Source organism: Lathamus discolor, chromosome 14 (assembly GCF_037157495.1).
Source record: "Lathamus discolor isolate bLatDis1 chromosome 14, bLatDis1.hap1, whole genome shotgun sequence".
NCBI classification, from domain to species: Eukaryota; Metazoa; Chordata; class Aves; order Psittaciformes; family Psittacidae; genus Lathamus; species Lathamus discolor.
Window position 1 is genome coordinate 9,738,013 of NC_088897.1, and position 20,978 is coordinate 9,758,990.

The 20,978-nt window shown below is 55.9% G+C and overlaps 3 protein-coding genes across 23 annotated transcripts in view; 2 read left to right on the top strand and 1 right to left on the bottom strand.

The window, feature by feature from the left end:
- Window positions 1-9,212, top strand: part of NUFIP2 (nuclear FMR1 interacting protein 2) — a 21,350-nt gene extending 12,138 nt beyond the window's left edge. The window contains exons 4-5 of one of the 2 annotated variants that reach the window (XM_065694285.1): window positions 347-401; window positions 718-9,212. In XM_065694285.1, the coding sequence (XP_065550357.1) occupies window positions 347-399 (53 nt within the window). In that variant the 3' untranslated portion in view covers window positions 400-401; window positions 718-9,212. Of the gene's footprint in view, window positions 1-346 lie in introns of both variants that reach the window. The other variant, XM_065694284.1, reaches the window with a different exon arrangement.
- A 749-nt stretch (window positions 9,213-9,961) lies between these two features.
- CRYBA1 (crystallin beta A1) lies at window positions 9,962-16,706 on the bottom strand. Of its 3 annotated transcripts, none has more exons than XM_065694902.1 (7): window positions 16,445-16,706; window positions 14,213-14,403; window positions 13,457-13,521; window positions 12,529-12,647; window positions 11,030-11,171; window positions 10,380-10,522; window positions 9,962-10,271 (listed from the first exon to the last, which is right to left on the bottom strand). In XM_065694902.1, exons 3-7 carry the CDS (start codon window positions 13,499-13,501, stop codon window positions 10,124-10,126), a joined length of 597 nt encoding a protein of 198 aa, XP_065550974.1. In that variant the 5' UTR covers window positions 13,502-13,521; window positions 14,213-14,403; window positions 16,445-16,706; the 3' UTR covers window positions 9,962-10,123. The 3 variants fall into 3 exon arrangements, with proteins under 3 accessions (XP_065550974.1, XP_065550976.1, XP_065550975.1); XM_065694904.1 differs by lacking the exons at window positions 14,213-14,403; window positions 16,445-16,706 and adding exons at window positions 12,799-12,918; window positions 14,063-14,146; XM_065694903.1 differs by lacking the exons at window positions 14,213-14,403; window positions 16,445-16,706 and adding an exon at window positions 14,063-14,146.
- Window positions 16,707-18,236: 1,530 nt separating this feature from the next.
- Window positions 18,237-20,978, top strand: part of MYO18A (myosin XVIIIA) — a 35,111-nt gene continuing 32,369 nt past the window's right edge. For all 18 annotated transcript variants that reach the window (XM_065694896.1, XM_065694897.1, XM_065694876.1 and 15 more), the window contains exon 1: window positions 18,237-18,319. The gene's annotated coding sequence lies outside the window, so the exon portion shown is untranslated. The remainder of the gene's footprint in view (window positions 18,320-20,978) is intronic.

Genomic DNA, 20,978 nt, shown 5'->3' on the forward strand with positions numbered 1-20,978 from the left:
CTAAATTGCTCTGTTCTCCTGTCTGTTGGAATGCGTGATGAGAGTGGATGGTCTTGGTGTCTGGAGATGCCTGTGTTTAGTTCTTCAGTGCCTGCTGTTTGTAGTGTGGGCTTACCTGTGTTTTGAATTGCTAAAAGTCAGAACAATAAGGTTTACCCTAATTCTGGGGTGTCCGGAGAGAAGCAGAGTCTCTCAAAGAGCAGTAAAACCAGTGTCAAATTAAGATTTAATGAGTCTTCCCTGTGTGCATATGAAACAGCTTTTTACTTCTGATGTTGTCTATCAGACTCAGCCCTAGGTCCTGAAAGTAGCCTGTGGGAAACTTAGGATTGTGCTCTCTTTCCAGATCCCAAAAGGATAATCACTTATGATGAAGCCATGGATCGCCCGGATCAATGAAGGTAGCAAGACGAGACTGCCTGTTCTAACCTTTCCGCAGCATTTGTGCTGTTCGTGGGGGACAAAAGGCTTTTATGCTCCTTCTAAATCTTCAGTGCAGCAGAGGAACCGTAACTAGAATCACAGGATAATATATACAAATATATATATAGTTATTTAAAAATGGCAACTGAAAGTAATTAGACTTCTTAAGGAATCTGAAAATCTATTTCAACGAGACTACACACGTGATTATTTAATCTCCGGTACTGAATAGATTTTTTTTTTTCCCCCTTTTCTTTTTTTTTTTCCTTTTTTATTTTGTTTTTTTGGTTAAAGAGTGAATGCAAGTGATTAACAAACACAGACTCGATTTACAAGCCCGGTTCTAAAGTTCCTGCTGTCGTCTGCAATGGGCCGCAGCAACCCACTGGAGAGGCATTTCCACTTGACAAGGTTTCTGTTTCTCGTTCTGTGACTGTAGTGACACACTAATCACAGGGAAATCAGGATGATTCACCATACTTCATCTCCCCTTTCCCTTCCACCTCCCCTAGTTGGTTGTGGTTTTTTTTTCTGTTTTGTTTCCCATTGAATGCTGGAGAAACACCTTGAAGTTTGCAGTTTCTTTTTTTTATCCAGAGAATTATAATCCGCATGTTTTGCCAGGAGTAAAGCAGCAATCCGATGCTGGGAATATTGTCTTAAAGCATCATTCTTCTGGGGGTAATACTGCAGTTCTAGGATGCATGGTGAAGTCACACAGTTGACCTGGCTCCGGTTACACGTTGGACTATTGCATCTGAAGAGTTCTTTTCATTTTAAAAGACAACGTGCAAAAATAAGCAATCTGTTTAGGCATTTAATACAGAGAAAAACAAAAAACCCACTGTTCCCACAGGTTAATGCCATTGTATTACTGGGAGCAAAAAAAAAAAATACCTTCTGCTTTCAACTGTAGGTGCTTCATATTTGCTCTGTCTGTCTCCTAACACTAAATGTGCTGGATTTCTTTCCCATTTTCATTGGAAAACTGAAGAGGAATTGAGTTCTGCTAACTTCCACCTTTCTTGAATTATTTCTTTTCTCTTAAAAAAAAAGAAAATAAAAAAAAAAAAAAAGAAAAAAAAGGAAAAAGAAAAAAAAAAAAGAATTTGAATCCTTTTCAATTTGTCCATGGAACTCCAATGGCCACACCTGCCCGTTGGAAAAGCTCTTTTATATTTTAATGCAGTCTGTGTATTTCCGGGCTCTGCTTATGATGATCTCTTAATAAAAATCTATTTTATTACAAAAAAAATGGAGGACTTAGGAATGAAAATGATAATTAAAATTTTAAAAATAATTAAAAAAAGGTAAATCAATAAATCGCAAGGGAAGGAAAGCTTCCTATGGCAGTGGTAGAGAAAGCAGACTGCAGCTCCAGCTGTGTAACCCGCTCTGTCCCATTGCAGCTTGTGTAGCGCATCTAAATCAGCTTGGGGTTGGGTAGTTTCTTTGGGTTTTTGGTTCTTAAAGGTGGAAAGTTCACAGGGTCCAGTGCAAGAGGGAGCTATAAATAAAGTCAAACTGGGGTTTTTGACCTACCCAAGCTCCACATGTACCCAGTGTGGAGTGTTCGTGGCCAAATAGTGGCTCACATACATCTGGGTACCAAGGTCAGCAGCAAATCAGTCAGGACCCTATGGGGCATTGAGGAAGCAGATAAGCCCAAAACTTCTGCCTACCCCTTGTGCTTAGATATATCCACTTGTTTTTGTTAACTAGGAATGTGTATCATGGTTTTTAATTGTTTCTTGTTTTAATAAGATTGTTCCTGAATGAGACTCTTAGGTTCACAGTGGGACAATGGAACTTCCTTCTTTACCTTCTGTAAGATCGCTAGCTGTCTGCTACGCTTCATTTTACAAGTTTGATTATGGATTGCCTACTCCATTTTTATGTATAAAATACTATATAGTATAATACTGTAGCGTAATACTATATAGTGATCATGTATTGTACCAGTCCAGGTTCAGAAATGTGTGGTTGGCCAGTCGCAAATACTTCTATTTCACCTACAACCTGTACCACCTCTGCAGGTGTGTGTCACTTTCAGATGTATAACATGTTTACAGATGTGCCCCACATCTAGTCCTCAACGTTCCTATCTCTAATTCTGTTGAGTCTCCCAACTGCTTGCCAAAAGTTGGAATCGCCTTCGGCTCCACTGTGGAAGAGCTGGGGCATTCCTGAGCTTTAAAGTGTTGAACAAACTGGATGGTGGGATTGGGAAAATTAAGGTGGAAGCAATGTTTTGGGATGTTTTTTGTTTTATTTTCAACAGGGTGAAGGCTAATAGCGAAGTTTCCAGTTTGTTTTACTGGCTTTAAGGCTCTGCTGTGTATTTATTTGCCTTGTGTAGTCACTTGTCGCCTTAAGGGCTGGGTTCCATTAAAAACAAAAAGACAAAAAAGACAAATCCAAACCCTTCTTTGCTTCCCTGGGCTCTGTGCTGTCCTGGTCCCCCCTGCCCTGACCCAGATCTGCTCTCTCGGCGATGCAGAAGCTGAGCAGCAGTAACCCATTGCTGAATCAGACCCTGCGCCTTTAGAAGGATCCCAGTCTTGCTGAGTATTTGAGGATGCTCATGTTGGCCTAGTCCAGTCGATGTTCTAAACAAGCGCTGTGCACGGGTCAAGCCGTGGGTTGGGTTGATTTCTCCCCTGATGCTCATCCCTGCTGCTTTGCCTCGCTGTGTGTGGCTCCATGCCACCGGGACCCATCCAGAAACACTCTCAGCAGCTTCTCTGCTGTATTTCTGACCATCCTCTCTTCAAATGTCTGTCTTCATGAGCTCCTTGGCGTGTGCTCAGTGCTAAGCAGTTAGGAATTCCTCTCTCTGAGCTCCTGTATCTCCGGCTCAGTGGCAAAGGTGGTGTTATGGAGATGGAGTATTGCCTAGAGCCAGGCAGGACCGTGAAGAAACTTCCTTGTGCTTTGGTGTAACTTGCCCTGTCACTGTCTGCAGTCCTCCTGAAGTCCTCACACAATTCTTTACTGAGCACTTATTAAAAATCTCTTCAGATTTAATCTGTTTTCTGATTATTTTTGTGTAAACTTATAAAAAAAAAAAAAAGGAAAAAAAAGAAAAAAAAACCCAAGAAATGGAGCTGTGACTAATTTAGCACATTGAAATAATGCTAAGGTGTTACTGATACGTCTCATGTTTTGTTTTTTTTTGTTTGACTCAGAGTATTAGTACTGTAGCATAAACCAAATACAGCCCGGGAAGGGGTGCTCAGCCTCTCCCAGGGCTGCACCCAAGGGTGTCTATGGGCAAGGAGCTGGCGCTGCGTGTGCGAGCATCTTACTCGTGTAGGAGAGCGAGCGTGTATTTATTTGTGCCATTGTTTTCATTACACTGAGTAAAGTTTTAAAACAAAAACCCTTAAATACGTGTGGTATCGGAAAGTGGCACTAAGGGTGAGATCACGACCTATTTTTTTATTAGCTATGAAGATACCAATTCAGGTTAAGGCTTCTCTCCCATTTCTGTTCCTGTTGTTGATCCGTTGAGTCCCTTTCCTCTGGTTCCCTGGCCAGGCTGTCTGTTGGGGTAAGGCTTCCTTCATGGGCTGGGCTGGCTTCTTCCTCCTCTGCAACAGGTCCCGTTGGGTCTCTTGTACAGGATTTTGTGGAGTGTGTACCAGATCCAGCATGGGATCTGCTTTCTCTCTGGTGGATCGTGGAGCGTTTGGTCCACTCAAAGTGATGGGTTAGAAGCTGCTCCGTGCTCCCGTCTCTGCTGACGGTGGTATGGGGACCTTCAGCATCTCTGCTCCCTCCTACTCCACCTGTCTGGTAGATTGGCGATGCAGTGACTTTCAAGGCTTGGTTGGTGTTTGATTTTGATTTGTCCTTGGTTGTCCCTGACACCTGTTTTTGTTGTTGGAAATCTCCTTGGCAATGTGGATAGCTCCAGGGCATGGATTCTGTCCCTAACCTGCTTCGAACCATCACCCTCTCTCAGCCATAAATCATAAGAGCAGTTTGGGTTGGACGGGACCTTCAAAGGTCATTTTGTCCAACCCCGCTGCAATGAACAGGGACAAATCCCACTGTTTGCCTTCTGTAGCTGCTATGAACTTGTTTGAAACATTGAAGAGAACCCCAGTTCTCCTTAGGTTGTGAGTACACCGTGGGAGTGGGTGACGGGGTGAACCAGCTTAGCTAAATCAACAGGAGAAAGGAGAGATGGAAGCTTTCCTCTCAGTTCTGTGTAACTGATGCTTTTCACCTTCAAGAGAGGGTTGCTGTAGCACGGTTGCATCCTTTCCAGCCAGTGGGTGACCTCGGGGACATCCAGGAGCTATGGCATTCACATTTCCGTGCGTGTTCAGTTTTGATTCAGCATCTTCAATAAGTTGCTGTGGTGTCCAAAGCTTTCAGGAGTCTCATCCCTAGAAGACTTTTCTGTATGTATGTGCTTAGTGATTTCTTTCCTTACAGAGACTGTTTACAAGGGAGATGGTCGAGGTCAGGAGGGGAGAGAACAAGGCTACACCTGATTTAAAGCTGCTACACGTCTCACACCAGTGCATAAAGCAGGAGGAGGGCTGGGGCTGGAGGAGCCAGAGTCGTTCTGGCTTTGGCTACCATGAGAGCATTTTGTCCATGAGAAGCAGGATCCTGGTGTGGTGTGAAGGAGCAGATCTGGGTCTGTGCTGCCTTCCAGAGATCACAGAGCTTTAGGTGTTTGTACAGGATGTATTACACCACATGGTAAGGCTGCTTCCTTGTATCCTGCTCCAGAGCCTTGGAAGCAGACGTGTGGGGAGGTAGCAGAGAGCTCTATGATGGCCTTGTGTTGAGGACATGAGACCCTCTTGGCACGCTGCTTGCTGTCCTGGGACAGGAGCAAAAGTCATCCCCATGCGTTCACCAGGGGATGCTGAGCTGTGTTCATCTTGACTGTTAATCAGAAAGCATCATCTAACATGTCCAGCGCTCTAAAGCCATGTTGTAAGATAGCGGTATCCCTTTTCTACAGCCTTATTGATGAGTAGAGTATCTTTTAAAAGGAGAAAAAAATAGTTCATTTCTGTCTGTGGTATGAAACGCGTGTGCTGCGAACAGAAACCCACAACTTTCTTACAAAACCAACAAAACCAACAAAAAAAAACCTGTCTGCTTTCCATACGGTCTTTCCTCAGGTGCTAAATAAGGGTTCCAAAAATGGATACTGCTTTAGGAGTTTCTGCTTTATTCTTAAAAGACCTATTTTTTTGCTTAGGTGTTGTAAAGAGATTTTAACAAGAATGTTGTTTGGGTTCTTTTTTTTTTTTTTTATGTAAATAAGACGGTGTCTTTAATTTTTGTTTTCTCTCCTTTTTGTGTGTATCGAATAGTCTCATTTTCATTTTATCCTTTCGAGAAGGACCCTCTTAAGACCTTCCTTGAAGACATTTCATTAAGTGTTGCTGCATTTAAGAACGACTCTACAACTGTTCATTGTCTTGGATTAATGCTGCTGCTGCTATAAGTAACCCTGAAAATCAAGAATGTGTGATGCACTTTTGTTGTTTTTCTTTTACACGACCATATAGTTCCTCGGCGAGTAGCTAAACCCTGGTGTAACACAGCCACTAACTGCGGGTAGCGTAGGAACGGGATCCACGAGCGGGGTCTACCTGACTTTGGTGCTGACCTGTAGGAACTTCTATGCAAACGCAAGCAAAGGAGAACTCCTAACTTGAGAGAACACTGTGCATTTGCCTTTTGTTGTTGTTGCTTTTTCTCTCCTTCCTTTTTTCCAGCTGCTGTTGGAAAGGGTAGTGCAAATCCCTGGGGTTTTCAGCTTCTCCTTCCTGCGGGGCCGGTGGTGCAGGAAAGAGGCCCAAGTAACTTGTGAGGTAGAAGAATCTCAATCCATGTCTTGTCTCTGGTTTTAGTACTTCTGTTTTCTAATTGAGTCTCTCTATGGAAGGAAGTTGCTCATCTCTGCAAAAAGATCTTCTTCAGGCTTTCTCTCAATGTGAAGTTAACCAGCAGTATTAAAGATCATGTGGCCTCTTTCCTGCCTGCACCCCTGGCAGCCCAGTCACAGGCTCCTTCTCTGGGTGCTGCAGAGTGGTTGGTGCCTGAAATTGGGTTGTTTTCCAAGGAAAAAGGCCGTCTAACCAGCCAAAACCCAACGGCTGAGGTGTGAGGGACGTCTTGCCCCCTTAAGGTGCTAACACAGGGCATGAGCAGGTCCGGAACCTCTTGTCTTACTGGGTCAGACCTGGATCACTGTGGGGGGATGCGACCCTGCAGGAGGAGCTCATTGGAGGGGGAAAAAAGGAATGTACTTGGCTATTTATAGAAGATCCTTTAGGAAAAATAGTATCTCTAAAGTGAGGAAAGAATGAGGAAGGTCTAAAGTCGTGTAGGAAAAACGCTTGGGGATTACAACTGCCTGGAAAATAGTATATCAATACATAGGCTAGAACTCTCTGCGTCTTTAGTTTAGTTTATTCTGCATCCATTAGTTCTTTTTGGGCAGCGTTTGCTGGTTTACGCCCGTGTTTGTGTGTGTGTCCATCTGACTAACTGTGCCTTGCACGTGTGCTTATTCTTTCTGAAGGGAGCTGGTGGCGGTGTGTGAGCTGCTGGGACGGCTGGGCCCTATCCGTATCCGAGGGTTCATTCCTGTCCCAGTGACCCATCGGATTGATGGATTGGGCTCAAGCCTGCATTGAACCCAGCTTATGGTTTGGGGGTGATATCCTGTGGGGTGGCACCTGTGGCTTTGGAAGGGGTAGAGAAAGAGAAGCTGCTTTGCTGTTCTCCTGCGGTCAAAAACAAGCTTGCAATGCTTTGCCTGCAAAGCAAGGGCCAGTGGTGGTCTGCAAATGGCTTTGCACTGGAGTTAGGGCTCTGCAGCACCAGGGATCCCGTTATCCGGGGGTTTATTCCCTTCCAGGTTGTGGCTCTTGTTACTGTGGGGTTTTTCTCTTACATTTTTTGTTGTAAAGCAGAATTAAAACACGCCTTGCTTGAAGTTAACAAAATAGGAACGCTTCTGTTTGCAGTCAGTGACTCTGAATACGAAGCTGTGCGGTTCCTTGTTCCTTCATCTCTCTCCCAGCTCACCCCAGCGTGTGGTTCCTGTCCCAGTCTTTCTGTGCTCCTGCCACTGTAAATGTGAAAAGCTTGCTTGCATTATTTTCTAGAGATGCATTTTGCACACCGGGGCTTCGCCGAAGCTCCGCGATGAGGTTAGTTTGAAGCAGATGAATAAAGCTATGCACATGTTTTGAAAGTTTAATTTGTGTCTCATTACCAGAAGTGACTTATCTGCCCTCTTTTGCATTCCTGTGCTGTCATTGCCTGCGTTCTCTTCACCGCCCTGCGGGGTCTGATGTAAGGTGACAGTTCCTTGCTGACAGCTCTAGCAGAGAACTGGCGCTTCTTGATTCTTTTTGGTAGCCTCTCCCCTCTCCTTGGCTTTCTCTGTCTCTGTATAGCTATATAAATATATATATATTATTTTTTTATTTTAAAGAGCCTGCTTTAGTGCTTGGGTCGGAGGGAGCGGGGTGTCGCTGGCCCGTGGTTCGGGTGCGCTCCTAGTGTCGCATGAACGAGTGCCCCTTTATTCCTCCGGTTGAGAGTGGTCCCCGCCGGGTGGGATGGGGACGGGGAGCACGCAGCTTTGAGGAGGGGATGGAGACGGAGCTGCTGGAGGCTTCTAATGACAGAATGAACCCTGCCATTGTGTGTTCCCACTGGGAGGTGGGGGACAGGTTTCCTCACTGTGGTCCCTGGAGCGGAGGGTGGGCTCGCGTTGGTCTCTGAGCTTCATTTGGGGTCTGTTTTCAGGAGTTGGGTGCGTTGGGTTGCAGGTACCACCTTTGGAAACGTGTTGCTTAGCCAGGATACTGCTTATCCCCGAGCCTTTGCGCAGGAGTCGGGGTTTTGTGCCGGGAGAAGGACCCTGACCGCTTCCTCCTCCTGTTCCCTTCGCCGTGGCAGCGATTTGTACTAACTTGACAGCTTTCTTTCATACCGAACAGGGCTGCTTTTCTATCTACCATCACACACGTGTACTTACACACCTTCAGCCTCGCTCTGGAGGTCCTCAACTTGTTTACTGGGGGGACGGGTGCCCCCTCTGTCCCCCTCCCCTGAGTATTTCAGTGTTAAGGGCGATGTGAAACACAACCGCGCGCTTCGCCTGTCTCCTCCTGCCTCCCCCATCCACGAGTTCTCATCTCCTTCCGTTCCCTTGTGCGTTAAATTCACCACGAAGGGGTTGTGCTGAGTTCCCTCTGACCCTCAGAGAGGCGCAGCCCCTCTCGGTTGTGTGCTACCACACGAGTCTGTAAAGGTAGTTTTGTGTTTCCTTCTCCCTTCCTTGGTTATTCCCGATGAGGTTAATGCACTCTTGTGTGCCCAGCTGGAAAAGTGTCGGCGTTTTCCCGGTGGTGAGAGGGTGGCTGGAAGAGTTAGTGGAATTCCTGCTGTAGCTGTGTCTGGCGCAGCCCTTTGCGCTGGAATGGGTGATATCACGGACTGTAAGGATAGGTAATGTCCATGAGCTGTAATGGCATGATGTTATCTTTACCAATGATGTCATACTTCACACTAAATGTTTAAAAAAACTAAAAAAAAAAAAAAAAAAAAGGAAAAAAGGAAAAAATACCTGGAATTTTGTTTATTCTGCACCAACAGGTCTTCAAAATTTATCCAAATTTTATTATTTTATCAGGAAAAGAAAAAAAAAAAGAAAAACCAGAAATTTGTGTAGATCGAATACGTTAAGACAGACAATAAGTGATGTAAATTGTTGAATAAAAGTTTTAAAGTTTGTGGGTGTCGGTGTGAGGCTCTGTTCCGCGCTCTCGGGGAGCATCCCTTGAACCGGGGATGCTGCGGCGATGGAGACCCCGCTTCTGGTCCCTTAGGGCCGGCGGCACTGGCCATGAAGCCCGTGAGCAGTGCAGGTGGCTCTGTGTAGGCATGGATGCTCGGTGGGACCAGCTCAGTGTCCTCTCCCTTGGCAGGGGAAGGGGAGGGCAGGGAGGAAGAGAAGCCCACACCAAGGGTTTGGCTGCTGTGTTTGTGTGTGTGTTGGAGTCTGGTCTGTGCTGCTGGGATGGGGATGTGTGGCTGCAGTCCTGACACACAACAGACACAAGAGGGACGTGGAGCTGATGGAGCAAGTCCAGAGGAGCACATGGAGATGCTGGGAGGGCTGGAGCAGCTCTGCTCTGGAGCCAGGCTGGAGAGGGGCTTTGGACAAGGGATGCAGGGACAGGCCAAGGGGAATGGCTTTAACCTGCCCGAGGGGAGACTGAGATGAGCTCTTAGGCAGAAGCTCTTCCCTGGGAGGGTGCTGAGGCGCTGGCACAGGGTGCCCAGAGAAGCTGTGGCTGCCCCATCCCTGGCAGTGCTCAAGGCCAGGTTGGACACAGGGGCTTGGAGCAAGCTGCTCCAGTGGAAGGGGTCCCTGCCCGTGGCAGGGGGTGGAGCTGGAGGAGCTTTAGGGTCCCTTCAACCCAAACCAGGCTGGGATTCTATGAGCAGCAGACACCCACCGAGCTGGTTTATCTTTTTCTTTCAGTCACATTTATTGGCAGTTGTGGCAGTCGGTACCGTTGGGGAATGTTGTTCCATAAGCAGTTGCAGTACAAGAAGGGGTGGTTATTTCGGGAGGGGAGTATTAGCACCAAAAGGGAGCCGGTGAGCTTTAGAAACCTTGCAAAGATGAAGTGGGGAGCTACTGCTGGACACGCCTGATGGATTGGATCTGGGAGGTCTGGGCGTGCGAACCCCACTCCCTCCAGTGCTTGTAGTCTCCTCCGTGGTGGTCGGCCTCCAGGATGTACTGGTAGCCACGGTACCCGGGATACTGGTAGCAAACCCAGCTGGAAGACAAGGAGTCATCAGGCAGCCATTAAGAGGGATGAGAGGTAAGTAAGCAAGGGGGGTTATGGGGTGTCCCTGCTGCTCGTGGTGCTTTGCCCATCACTTACGCGCCACACGAGATCTTCATGGAGCCCACTTCGTTGTTGGCCCAGCCCATGGCCTGCAGCGAGGGGTAGTCATCCGCGATCTCCCACTGGCGGCCGATGAAGTTGTCCTTCTCGAAGATGGTGATCCTGGATTCCTTGTGGTTCTGGGGGAAAGAGCAGGGGTGAGCGGTGCTCCCTCCCTGGCCCGGATGGGACACGGGGCAAGGGCTGTCCCTCCCTGTGGCATTGCTTAGAGGGTTTGATGGGGAGGGAGGTGTTCAGAGCCTGGGCTGTATGGGTTTTTATAGGGGGAGGCTGGTATTCCAATGCCCAGCTCTGGGGGGGTGCTCAGCAGGGTGATGCTGAGCCAGGAGATGTCAGAGCTGTGCCACAGCTCCCGTCTCAGCTGAGTTGTCGGCCAGCTCCTCACATAGAGATGCCCAAAATTCCCCTTAAAAGCTTTAGATTACAGGACAAAAAGAGCAAATCCTGCTGGGCATGGGGAGGGGAAGAGCTGAACCCAACGCAAGGAGCCTCCGCCATCCGCAGAGCCCCTGGCATGGCTCTGTTTGCCCTTCCCGACCCCGCTCCCTTGGCCTGGTGCTGTTATTGCCTGGGACACTCGAATGGGATGAGGGACGGGGGGGCTCTGTGGCAGCCGGGGCACTCACAGCGGAGCAGACGGGGCGGAAGGACATGAGGCGCTCGATGTGGTAGGCGTTGCTGCCGCTCCAGGCGTCCCAGCGCGGGTACTCTCCCCTCTCCAGGATGAACTGCTGCCCGCAGAACCCGGTGTGCTCGTAACCCACCCAGCTGCGGAGACAGAGCGTGCCAGGGCCTCCTGCGCCAGCAACAGGGTCCTGCCCGCGCCCGGCACCAGGGCACGGGCATGGGTGCGAGGAGGAGTTGGGGTCTGGCCTCTGCCCACCCGGGGGGAGGAGAGGAAGCGGTGCTGGATGTGGCTGCCCTGCCCCTGACTGCTCTGGGGTTATGTGCGCAGCTCAGCGCCGCAGCAGGATGCCCCAGGACAGCCTTGCTGCCCTTCTCCCTCGAAAAGCCTCATTTCTTGTTTTCCACAAAACGCAGCTGGAAAGACCCGAATTCCTGATCCTTCCCCCTTTCTGGCTCCCCCTCTTTGCTGAAAACAGGCAAGGAGAGGTGGGAAGAGGATGCCTTCATCCTGCAGGACGTGTTTTCCAGCCCTGGTGCTGCCCATACGAGATCCTGCCTGTCCCTGGGGTGGGGACATCCCCTTAACAGAGAATGGGATGGGACAACTGGAGCTGAGTGGGGAGGCAGAGGCTGGGCTGGGGGCTGGAAGGTGATGGCACAGGTTGTGCACACCCCAGCCTCCTGCTTCTGGGGTACGAGGGGCACAGTGAGCCCGGGGGGGCCAAGAGCCTCTTGCAACTGATCCAGACTGAGGCCCAATCCCATGTCCCGCAGTCGTGCTCCCCTGTGTAAGGTGAACAGCCTGATTAGGAGCACGTCAACTGGAGCAGCGAGCTGATTACGGCGCGAGCACGCACGCCGCTGTAATCCCATTAGCATTACAAACCCTAAATATAGCAGCACAAATCTACCCTGTCTGCTTCCCAGCCCCAGCAGGATGCTCGCCATGGGGACCATCCTTACACACAGCGTCTGGAGCAGCTCAGGACATGGCTTGTCTATGCCAGGGAAGGTTCCTGTGCTCAGAGAGAAGCCCAGCTCTGCTCCAGACCCCTACCAGTGGCTGGGGCAGCCGTGTGCAGGTTGTGGGAAGGCTCTGCTCTGGCCATGAAGGGAAAGCGATGGGGTAAAGCAGGGCTGGGCACTGTGGCAGCTGTGGTTGTCCAGGTGCTTGGTGGGGTTACAGAGGCAGGATGGGGACCAGGCTGAGCTCAAGAACCTTGCTGAGTACTGATCTTTGCTGCATCCCTGGGCAGCATCCCTGTGGGGCACTGGTGAGCTCCAAACCTGGCTGCTCCAGGACTGCAGGAGGGAGTTTTGGATGATGCCAAGAGCATCTCCACTGTCCTCTGGCCCTCTGGCCCTTGCCAGGGCTGCCTGCTCTACCTTGTCAGGGTGGGATTCTCTGTCCCTACCCTCCCTTTGCTGCAGTGCTTTGCTCCAGCCCAGGCACCCTGTCAAGCCACCCAGGACAAGCATCCCATTGCCGGGTACTCACGCGCCGCACTCCACCTTCATGGAGCGGATGTTGTCGAAGCCGCACTCCATGATGTTCGGACAGGCCGAGGTGAACTCCATCCTCTTGCCCTGGAAGTTCTCTTGGTCGTACACAGTGATCTGCAACGCAGACCGAGCTGCGCCGTTGGGAAGCGCCCGGCACCGGCCGCAGGCGGTTCAGCCCCTCTTTGAGAGGGTCGCGCTCCATCTCTGTGCCGGGATGCGGCCCCGCAGCGCCTCGGTGCCGGCCCCGCTCCGCTCTCCTGCTCACCCCAGCGGAGGTCGGCTCCCGGGGCAGCGCCGCGGTCCGGAGGGAGGAGCGGAGCCGCGCTGGCACGGGCGGGTGGCCGGGCTGCGGCTGGCGGTTCTCCCGGCCTCTGCTCCCAGCGCTCTAGGGCAAAGAGGGATAACGGGGGGGAAAGGGCCGGGGGGGGGGGGGCTCCCCCGGGGCTGCGGATGATGCTCTCCTCTCTCCTCTCCCCGAGGGCTCCAGCGCCGGTGGGGCGCATCCCGTTGGTACACGGGCTTCTCCATCTCGGCTCCCTCCTCTAACTGCGTGCCCGGAGCTATTGCCAGACCCTCGGGGCCGCTCCCCACCGTGTCTGCCGTGTTCCCTGTCCTCTTTGCCTGCCTGCACTGACGGGAGGGCGAACAACAGCGTGCGGCTTTCGGGACTGCTCTAACTGCCTGGCACAGGACCACTGGGAAGAGCAGGGCTAAGAAGAGGCTTATGGAAAACACCCAGGAGGGGTTTGAGCAGGCGGGAGGCACATGCCCATAGGCAGAGGATAATGGGGACAGGGGTGCTGTCCTTCCTGTACCTCCTCCCTGCCTCACTGCCCTGCTCCTGGAGGACTGGCTTTTCCCCCTCTCCTTGTCGCCCACATGAACACAGTGAAAGGAGAGCTAGAAGGGGTGCGAGGACGTACCTTCCATGGGCCCATGGGGACAGGCAGAGGGTTTGTCTGAGCCATCTTTGGTGCTGGAACGGTGTCTGGAAAGGAAGGAAAAGCCGTTGGCACTGCAGTGTGTCCCTGTGCTTCCCTGCTGCCCGCTCCTGGGGTTGGGGACAGCTCTGTGCCTGCTGCCCGCAGTGCCTTTTTGAAGGCAGCTGCCCTGTTAGTGCTGCCAGGCACAGCGAGACCCTCTTGTTCGGCCACAGGATGGGGTTGGGGGGCTCTGGAAAACGCCTGAAGCATGGTGCTCCCTTCTCACTGTCGCAGTGCTCCTTTCCTTCTCCCAGCCGTGGCACCCGCATAATGTCTGGCTCCCCTTTCCCCTTCCCATCACTAGGAATAACCCCCCCTGAGCTGGAGCAGGGAGCTGTGATGTGAGGCATAGCCTGCCCTGTGCCTGGTGGTCTCCAACAGGCCCCCTGCCCCTTCTCCCTGCCCCAGCATCTCGGCAATGCCTCCCTTGGGAGGCACAGTGTGCTCCCATGGACAGCCCTGACCAATGATGGGAGACGCCAACCACTGTGCCATGGGCAGGGTGGGCACCAGGAGCGGGATACCCCACGGTAGAGGGGCTCTCACCCCCTGGATGCCAGCGGGGACGTGTGAGCCTGTCTTTTGCCCTGGGAAAGGGCAATGGTCCCTCTGGGTGTCTTTGGGCACCAGGCAGGAGGAAGGAGTCTGCCCGGCGGGGGCGAGGTGGGAGAGGTGCGGATCGGTCCCAGGACTCACCTAGCTCAGGCGGTTACTGCTGCTTCCCCCATGTAATGTTTGCCTACTTCAGCGGCTCGGCTTATATAGGGTGCTGCTGGCCGGGAGCCGGTGCCAGCGTTTGCAGAGCCGTCAGCACAATGCTTGCTCTGGCATTGTCCTGCTGATCCCGGGAGATTTCAGCTGCTCATCCCCATGGGCTGAGCCACATTCTTGGGGAAAAAGAGAAAATAAAACAATTTGATAATAATAATAACCCCCCCCTAATCAGGGCGGCTGTTTGCACAGATAATCTTGGCACCAATGACTCAACGCTCTGACCGCTCTGGCATTTTCCAGGGGCAATGCACTGCGGTGTCACAGGGTGGCACGGCGGGGATGGCGGCTTCATGGTGAGAGCCTGGGGATGGTGGGCTTGGTGAGGTGTGTACCAGGCGTTGCCGTCGCCTTGGTGGGTCTCCACCTCCACGTCGGTGTGGACACCCTCCGCGCACCGTGGCTCTGTGGTGGGTAAGGGGGGCTGCGATGCCGCTTATCCCTGCTGGTGTGGGGGTCTCCCATGGCCACACCGAGCCCTGGTGCTGCCCCCCCGCTTCCACACATCCCTGTCTCCATGGCTGGGGATGGAGCCGCCATGGGCTTGGGAAGCCTCAGGCCTGCGGTAACCATGGCAACGAGGCACCGCTAGGCCCCAGGTAACCATGACAACCAGGTCCTGGCTGTCCGACACCCTCCTTCTCCCTTCGCTGTGCTGGGGCTCCCCCAGGCAATGGCGGGGTAAGACCTGGGGTGCCATGGCTGCCACAGGCCTCAGCATACCACTGTGGGGCAGACCCCCAGGTACCACGGCAGGGCAAAGTCCCCAGAGTCCCATGGTGGGCACCGGCCCTGGGATGCCGTGGTGGGTACAAGCCCTAGGGTGCCAGGGCAGGCGCAGAGCCCCGGGTGCATGGCAGCGCAGGTTCCAGGGTGCCGTGGTGGGCACAGACTCGGGTGCCGCGGTGCTGGGCACGGGCCCGGTCCCTGCCGGGGTCACGAGGCGAGCGTGGCGGCGGGGGCTGCTGCCTCAGCGCATGGCTGCCGGCACAATCACAGCCCTCGTCTGACTGCGCCTTTTGTCTCCCCGCCGGGCAGCGGCACAAAGCAAAGCGCCCCGTCAGCGCTGCCCGCGGCACGGCTGGCGCCCGGCCCGGGGGACCCTGCCGGGGCCCTGCTGCAGCGATGGCACCGGCCCAGCGCTGCCCGCAGCGGGGACAGTGAGGTACTGGGGTACGGGGCGCTGCCACGGCGGGGGGGAGCCTTGGTGCGGGCCTTTCCTGTCGCTGGCTGCTGCCCTGGGTGATGGAGGGGATGGCAAAGAGAGGGGGATCACTGGGAGGCAGAGCTGTGGGGCTGAGGCTGTGCACCGACCCCCTGGCCATGCTGGCTGACCAGCAAACGTGGGGCAGCGCAACCTGTGCCCCAGACGTGGGGCTGGTGGGGGGAATGGTCCCCTGGGTACCACCCTGCGCACCCCGCTGCGCGCATCCCGGCTGCCAGCGGATGGAGCTCGTCCCCTCGCTCCCTTCAGACCCTGGGCCACGGCCGGGCCGTGGCTTTGGCCGCCCCGGTGCGCGGAGGCCTTGGCAGGAGCCGCTAGAGGGAGAGCTCGCCCCGAGCAGGCTGCGGCCCCGGCGCTTGCGGGTGCGGAGCGCGGTGCTGCCCGGCTCGGCCCCGTGCCCCCCGAGGGGCACCCGGCTCCCTGCTGTCGGTGGCTTCAACCAGAGCCTGGAGGCAGGAGGTGCGCACAGCCGGGAGCAGGGTATGGGGAACCCCGGCACACCCCACATGGGGCACGGCCAGGGGTGGGCACCCTTGGCGGAGAACAGGACCCCAGTGTGCGGCTTAAGCTCCCCAGCTGCTCTCCCTGCTCACACCAAGCAGTGCTGGTGGGACAGGTCCCCCCTGCGAGGACCGGGAGGGATGGCAGTGAGCGCCCGGGGAGCACGGCTGCGGCGATGCTGGCAGGTCCTCGGGGTGTCCGGAACAACTGGTTTTTCTAGATCCCAGAGACTATAAAAAAGCAGTGACCTATTTAGGAAACCCCGCGGTGCTGAGAAACAGATGATTCCCTCCCAGCCCGGCTCTGGGCTCTCAATGCTCCAGCCGGCCATCTGCCAGGGCACCGGGGCTCTGTCCTGCTTCTCTATAGGATGCTTGGGGCAACACGGAGACTTTACGTGGGCAAAGGGTCCCTGTAAAACCCCCCTATACCGAGAGAGAGATGCTCAGGGTGGCCCGGTCCCAGGAGAGAGGCTGGTGAGGGCGGATGGGATCTTACAGACACCTTGCTGGGAAGCATGGAGGTACGTAGCCCTGTGCAAGAGGCAGGCGGGTGGCACCGAGTGACTGCTTGTGGCAGGGCCGCGTCACACCGGAGACCCCAACACTCGGCAGTTCCAGCCGGCATCACCCCGCCACCGCCTGCCCTGCGTGATAAGGAAGCAGGAGCAGGCTGTAACGGGCTGTTTGCCCGCCTGCGCTGGGCAGAGGGGAGTCACACAACCAACTCCAGTGTTCCCAAACCAGTGCCGCTGGAAAACCCCGCTGGCAGCGGAGCCAGGGCTCTGCCCCCGCTCCGGCTCATCGGATCCCATCCCTGCTCTCCAGACGCTGCGGTTCCCGGCGCTTGGCACCACGTGCCTGGGACAAAGGGAAGTGTGACAAAAGCAGGCGGCTGCGCTCGCTGCCGCCGTCCTCTGCCGCTGCAAGAGCTGCATCTCCTCCAGCACCGCGGCACAGGGCCCGGAGCAGCTCCCTTCCTACGGCCACCAGCTCGGTCCCGCACACGCTGCTGTGTCCTGGGCACCTGCTATGGGCTCAGTGCTGCAAGGAATGGGGCTTGTGGCACCCAGCGAGTGTGTCCTAAGAGCGGGGTGAAGCTGGTGCTGCTCCCAGTGCACAGGGGGATGACAGGGGCCTGGCAGGGCTCAGCCTCCTGCTAGCACACAGCCCAGCACGGCTGCTCAGCAAGGGAAGGTGGTGAGGCTGTTGCATTCACAGCCTAACAGCAGGAGAGCCAGGACCACACAGCTCAGTCCAGCTCAGCCTCCCATGGATGGTGGTTGGAGTCTGGAGTCCTCTGGATGCCCCGGGGCAGGGCAGGAGCCATGGGTGCTGGGGCAGACCCCTGTGCCCATAGCTTACTCTGTCCATCTGGGGCTCTCCAGCGGAGGTGACAGGCACCCTGAAAAGAGCTTTTGGGAAGAGCTCGTGGATGCCCGTCTCCAGGGTCCCTGTTCCCCAAAGCCCACGGAGGGCCTGGAGGTGGCCTGGCTGCTCCCACATGCGGCGGCGAGGGAGCTTGTCCCAGCTCAGAGCCTGCAGCGCTTGTCCCGAAACCCTCTGCCCCAGGACAGGCGGTGGTTGCAGGGTGCGCAGGATTTTAGCTGTATCTGAGTGACCCCAGTGCGATGTCCCAGAGCCAGAGAGGAGCGGAAGGGCTGTAACAAAGGCTTTGCTGGGTGATGCTCACTGTTAACCACGGGCTGTCTCCCGGCCAAGGCACCATCCAGGTCTGCTCCCAGCCCTCCCTGCGGACAGGCAGTGTGGGGAGAGAAGCATGGGGAGAGGCCCCAGCCACAACGGGGCTCTTCAGGCGTCCTGCTTTGTATTCCTGCCAACGGGCACCAGCCGCCCTGCGCCGGATCAGCCTCTGTTCCCGGTAGGATCCTTCCGGAGAGGGGAACCCCAGGAGCGTGTGCGCGCACTGCCGCGATGCTCGGGGATGTGCTCATCAGTGCGAGCACACGACGTGCTTCCAGCGCGTGTTGCGTTGCGTTGCGTTGCGTTGCGTTGCGCTGTGCCGCAGGGTGAGGACGCTCCCGGCCCCGCACCGGGCAGTGCCCACCCGCACGGTGCTATAGCGGTGCGCGGGGCTGGGGGCCGCTCATGCGGGGTGGGCAGGACGCTCTTTACCGTTCCGAACCGTTCCGTTCCATGAGGAGCGGCGCGCGCACAGCCGGCAGTGCCCGCCCCGGTGCGGACCCGCCCCGCCCCGCCCCGCGCCGCCGCCGCCGCCGCCGCCGCCGGGGCCCGGCACCACCACCGCCGCCACCAGCACCGGGCCCCGCAACGCCACCGCCACCGGTGAGTACCCGCCGCAGCCGCCGACACCGGCCCCGGTACCGGTACCGGTACCGGCTCCGGTACCAGACCCTGCCCCGGCGCACGGGCACGCACCGCACCGCGCCGTGCGGGGCCGGGTCCGTTTGCATCGCACCCCCCCCCCCCCCCCCCGGAGCGGGCCGGGCCGGGCTGTGCTCCCCGGTGCACCCCCGGGGTGTGTGCGGGTGCCCGTGCCCGCCCCCCCGGTGCGGCTGCGGGGTGCGTGTGTGCGCCTGGCCCGCTGTTGTCTTGCAGCGCCTGTGCTTGTGCATCCGCCGGTGCTCTGCAGCGTGGCTGTACATGCGTGTGTGCGTGTGCACATGTGTGTGCGTGTGCACGTGTGTGTGCCGGCCCCATGGTGTCACCTTGTGCGTGCCCCCCCCACCCCGTTGCGCTGCGGGCCGGGTTTGTGTGTACACACACACACACCCCCTCGTTGCAGTGCAGTACCTGTGTGTTTACTACTGTGCTGTGGGTGCTGCAGGTTTGTGAGCTCCGCTGCGGTAACTGGGGGTGCTGGGGGGGGGCACAAGCCCTCTGTGTGGTGTGGGACACATGCCAGCCTGTCCCTGCAGGGTGCCCTGTGTTAGGTGCCCCCTGTTTGCAGCCCCGTGTTTGGTACCTAATGATGGGTGTCCAGTGATGGATGCTTCATGAGGGATGCCCCAGCACCTGCAGTGAAGCTCCTTGGCACTGACCCTGCTTCCAGGGAGAAACCACCAGCCTGGGCCTTTCCTGCACCACTGGGGAATTGCATCCAAAGCCATTATCCCAGCTCACCATTAACCGCATCACCGCCGGGGCCGGCGGTGCTGGCACCTGGGTCCTATTTAGGAGGCACACGGGGCGGGTGGGTGTCCTTGCAGCAAGCTGCTGTGCTGGGGGCGGCGGGGGCTCGTGGTGCCTGCGGCTGCCACGGCGCCTGCCTGCATGTTCATTTGCCTGGAGAGGAATATATAGAGCGGCGGGTGAGGGCTGGGACGCGCGGCCAGGAATAGTGTGGTTTCCAGCCGGGCTGTGAGATGCAAATCGTCTGGTCAAGAGCTAAACTTAGGGCAATTACAGAAGAGCGTGGGCCCATGGCGGGTGAGCAAGGGCACACAGGAGCTGTGTTCCTGCACCCTGGGCTGACCCAGGCACCCCGGCACTGGGGGACCCGCATCCGCCAGCTCCCCTCACCCTGTGCCCCATAAGCAATCAGGTGTTCCTGCAGAGCCTTGCGCCAGCCCTGAACTTTGCTCGCTGATGTGCCGCGCTCAGCCCGTCACCTCTGTCATGGGCTGGGCCGTGACGGGGTCAGGCTGTAAATCTGGGGCCAGAAAAAGGGCTATGGGGGTGGCACGGGCGCAGTGGTGCGGGGCTGTGACCTGGCTGTCCTCCCCCTGAGCTGGGCACTGAACTGTGTCCCGCTTAGCTCCCACCCAGCAGAGCCTGGCAGTGATCGCTGCCCCGTCACCTCTGTTTTGTAAGGACTCTTTGGGCTGGTTCATTGCCCGGCTTTGGGGTGAGGCGGGTGCCTGCATCCCACACATACACCCTATGTACCCTCCTGGCCTCCGCCACCAGCCTAGGGCGATGCTGGCCGGGGTCACCTCTGCTGCTGGAAGCGGCTTCCCACAGCAGGAGCCACAGTCCCGCTTTGGAGACAGTCTGGTGACACATCCCAGCCGTGACTCGGGTCAGTCCGGGGCTGTTCTCCTCCTGCATTGTCCGTAAGCGCAGGCAGTGCGGAAGGACTTGGAAACCCCCTCGATTTCCTTGTTCTCTGGAAAACTCGTGTCCGGCAAGGAGGCGAGGAGCCACGGCGCAGGTCATCCTGTGAGGGAGCTGGGCTGGCCGCTCAGCATCGCTGTCACCAGCGCCCACTCGCATTGTCCATGCCCCAGCATGGAGTGTCCACGGAGGTGACAGCCACCGGGCTCCTGTGCCGGCGTCGCAGCAGGGAGCGGGGCAGGAGACTGGGAAACCTGCAGCGCAGGTCCCTGCGCGGGGAGCGTGTCCGACCAGATTGCGTCTGGGGCAGGGCAGGAGTGGCTGGAGTTCCAGGGAACGCCTTCCTCCTGCATGAAACTCCCCTGCAGGGACATGGGGGGGCTCATGGCCACGATGGGGGGATAAAGGGGAAGTTTCACCCCCCCCCCCCCCACCAAGTCCTGCTTGGGTGGCCTAAGGAGGGGCTTTGGGAGCCTGGAGCTGGCTCTCCCTTTCTGGCCCAGGCCCTCGCAGGGTGCCCTCCCTGTGCCCTGCCAGCCCAGGTGGCACAGCAGCGTCCTTGCGTGCGATCCCGGTGCCTCTCCCTCCCCTCCCATGGCTCATACCCGGCACTGCCCCGAACACGCCTGGCGAGGGGTAATCCCGGGATGAGTCAGGGAAGGCGCCTTGGGTCTGATTCAGGAGCAAGGAGAGGCTCAGCAGCCGCCTCCTGCTCGAGGCGTCGGGCTGCACCCATCCGGTATCCCCGGTGTGTGCGTGCCACGGGCGGGAGGCTCCTTGGGGAGCAGGGAGCACACCACAACAGCATCCCACGTGGGCTGGGGTCTTCACCTGGGGGTCCCCCCTGCCCCATTGCTGCCAGCAGTGGCTTTGTGTGGGGTTTATGTGGCGGGGCCGCTGCCTGATTAGGGATGCAGATGGTAACGCT

What these genes read in the sequence shown, in the direction of transcription:
- CRYBA1 (XM_065694904.1), bottom strand. Translation starts at nt 13,501, where the DNA reads ATGGCTCAGACAAACCCTCTGCCTGTCCCCATGGGCCCATGGAAG. An exon ending in GGGAGCCGACCTCCGCTGGG is followed by an intron (nt 12,648 to 12,798) that starts GTGAGCAGGAGA and finishes TCTGCGTTGCAG; the next exon opens with ATCACTGTGTACGACCAAGA. An exon ending in ATGAAGATCTCGTGTGGCGC is followed by an intron (nt 10,272 to 10,379) that starts GTAAGTGATGGG and finishes CTTGTCTTCCAG; the next exon opens with CTGGGTTTGCTACCAGTATC.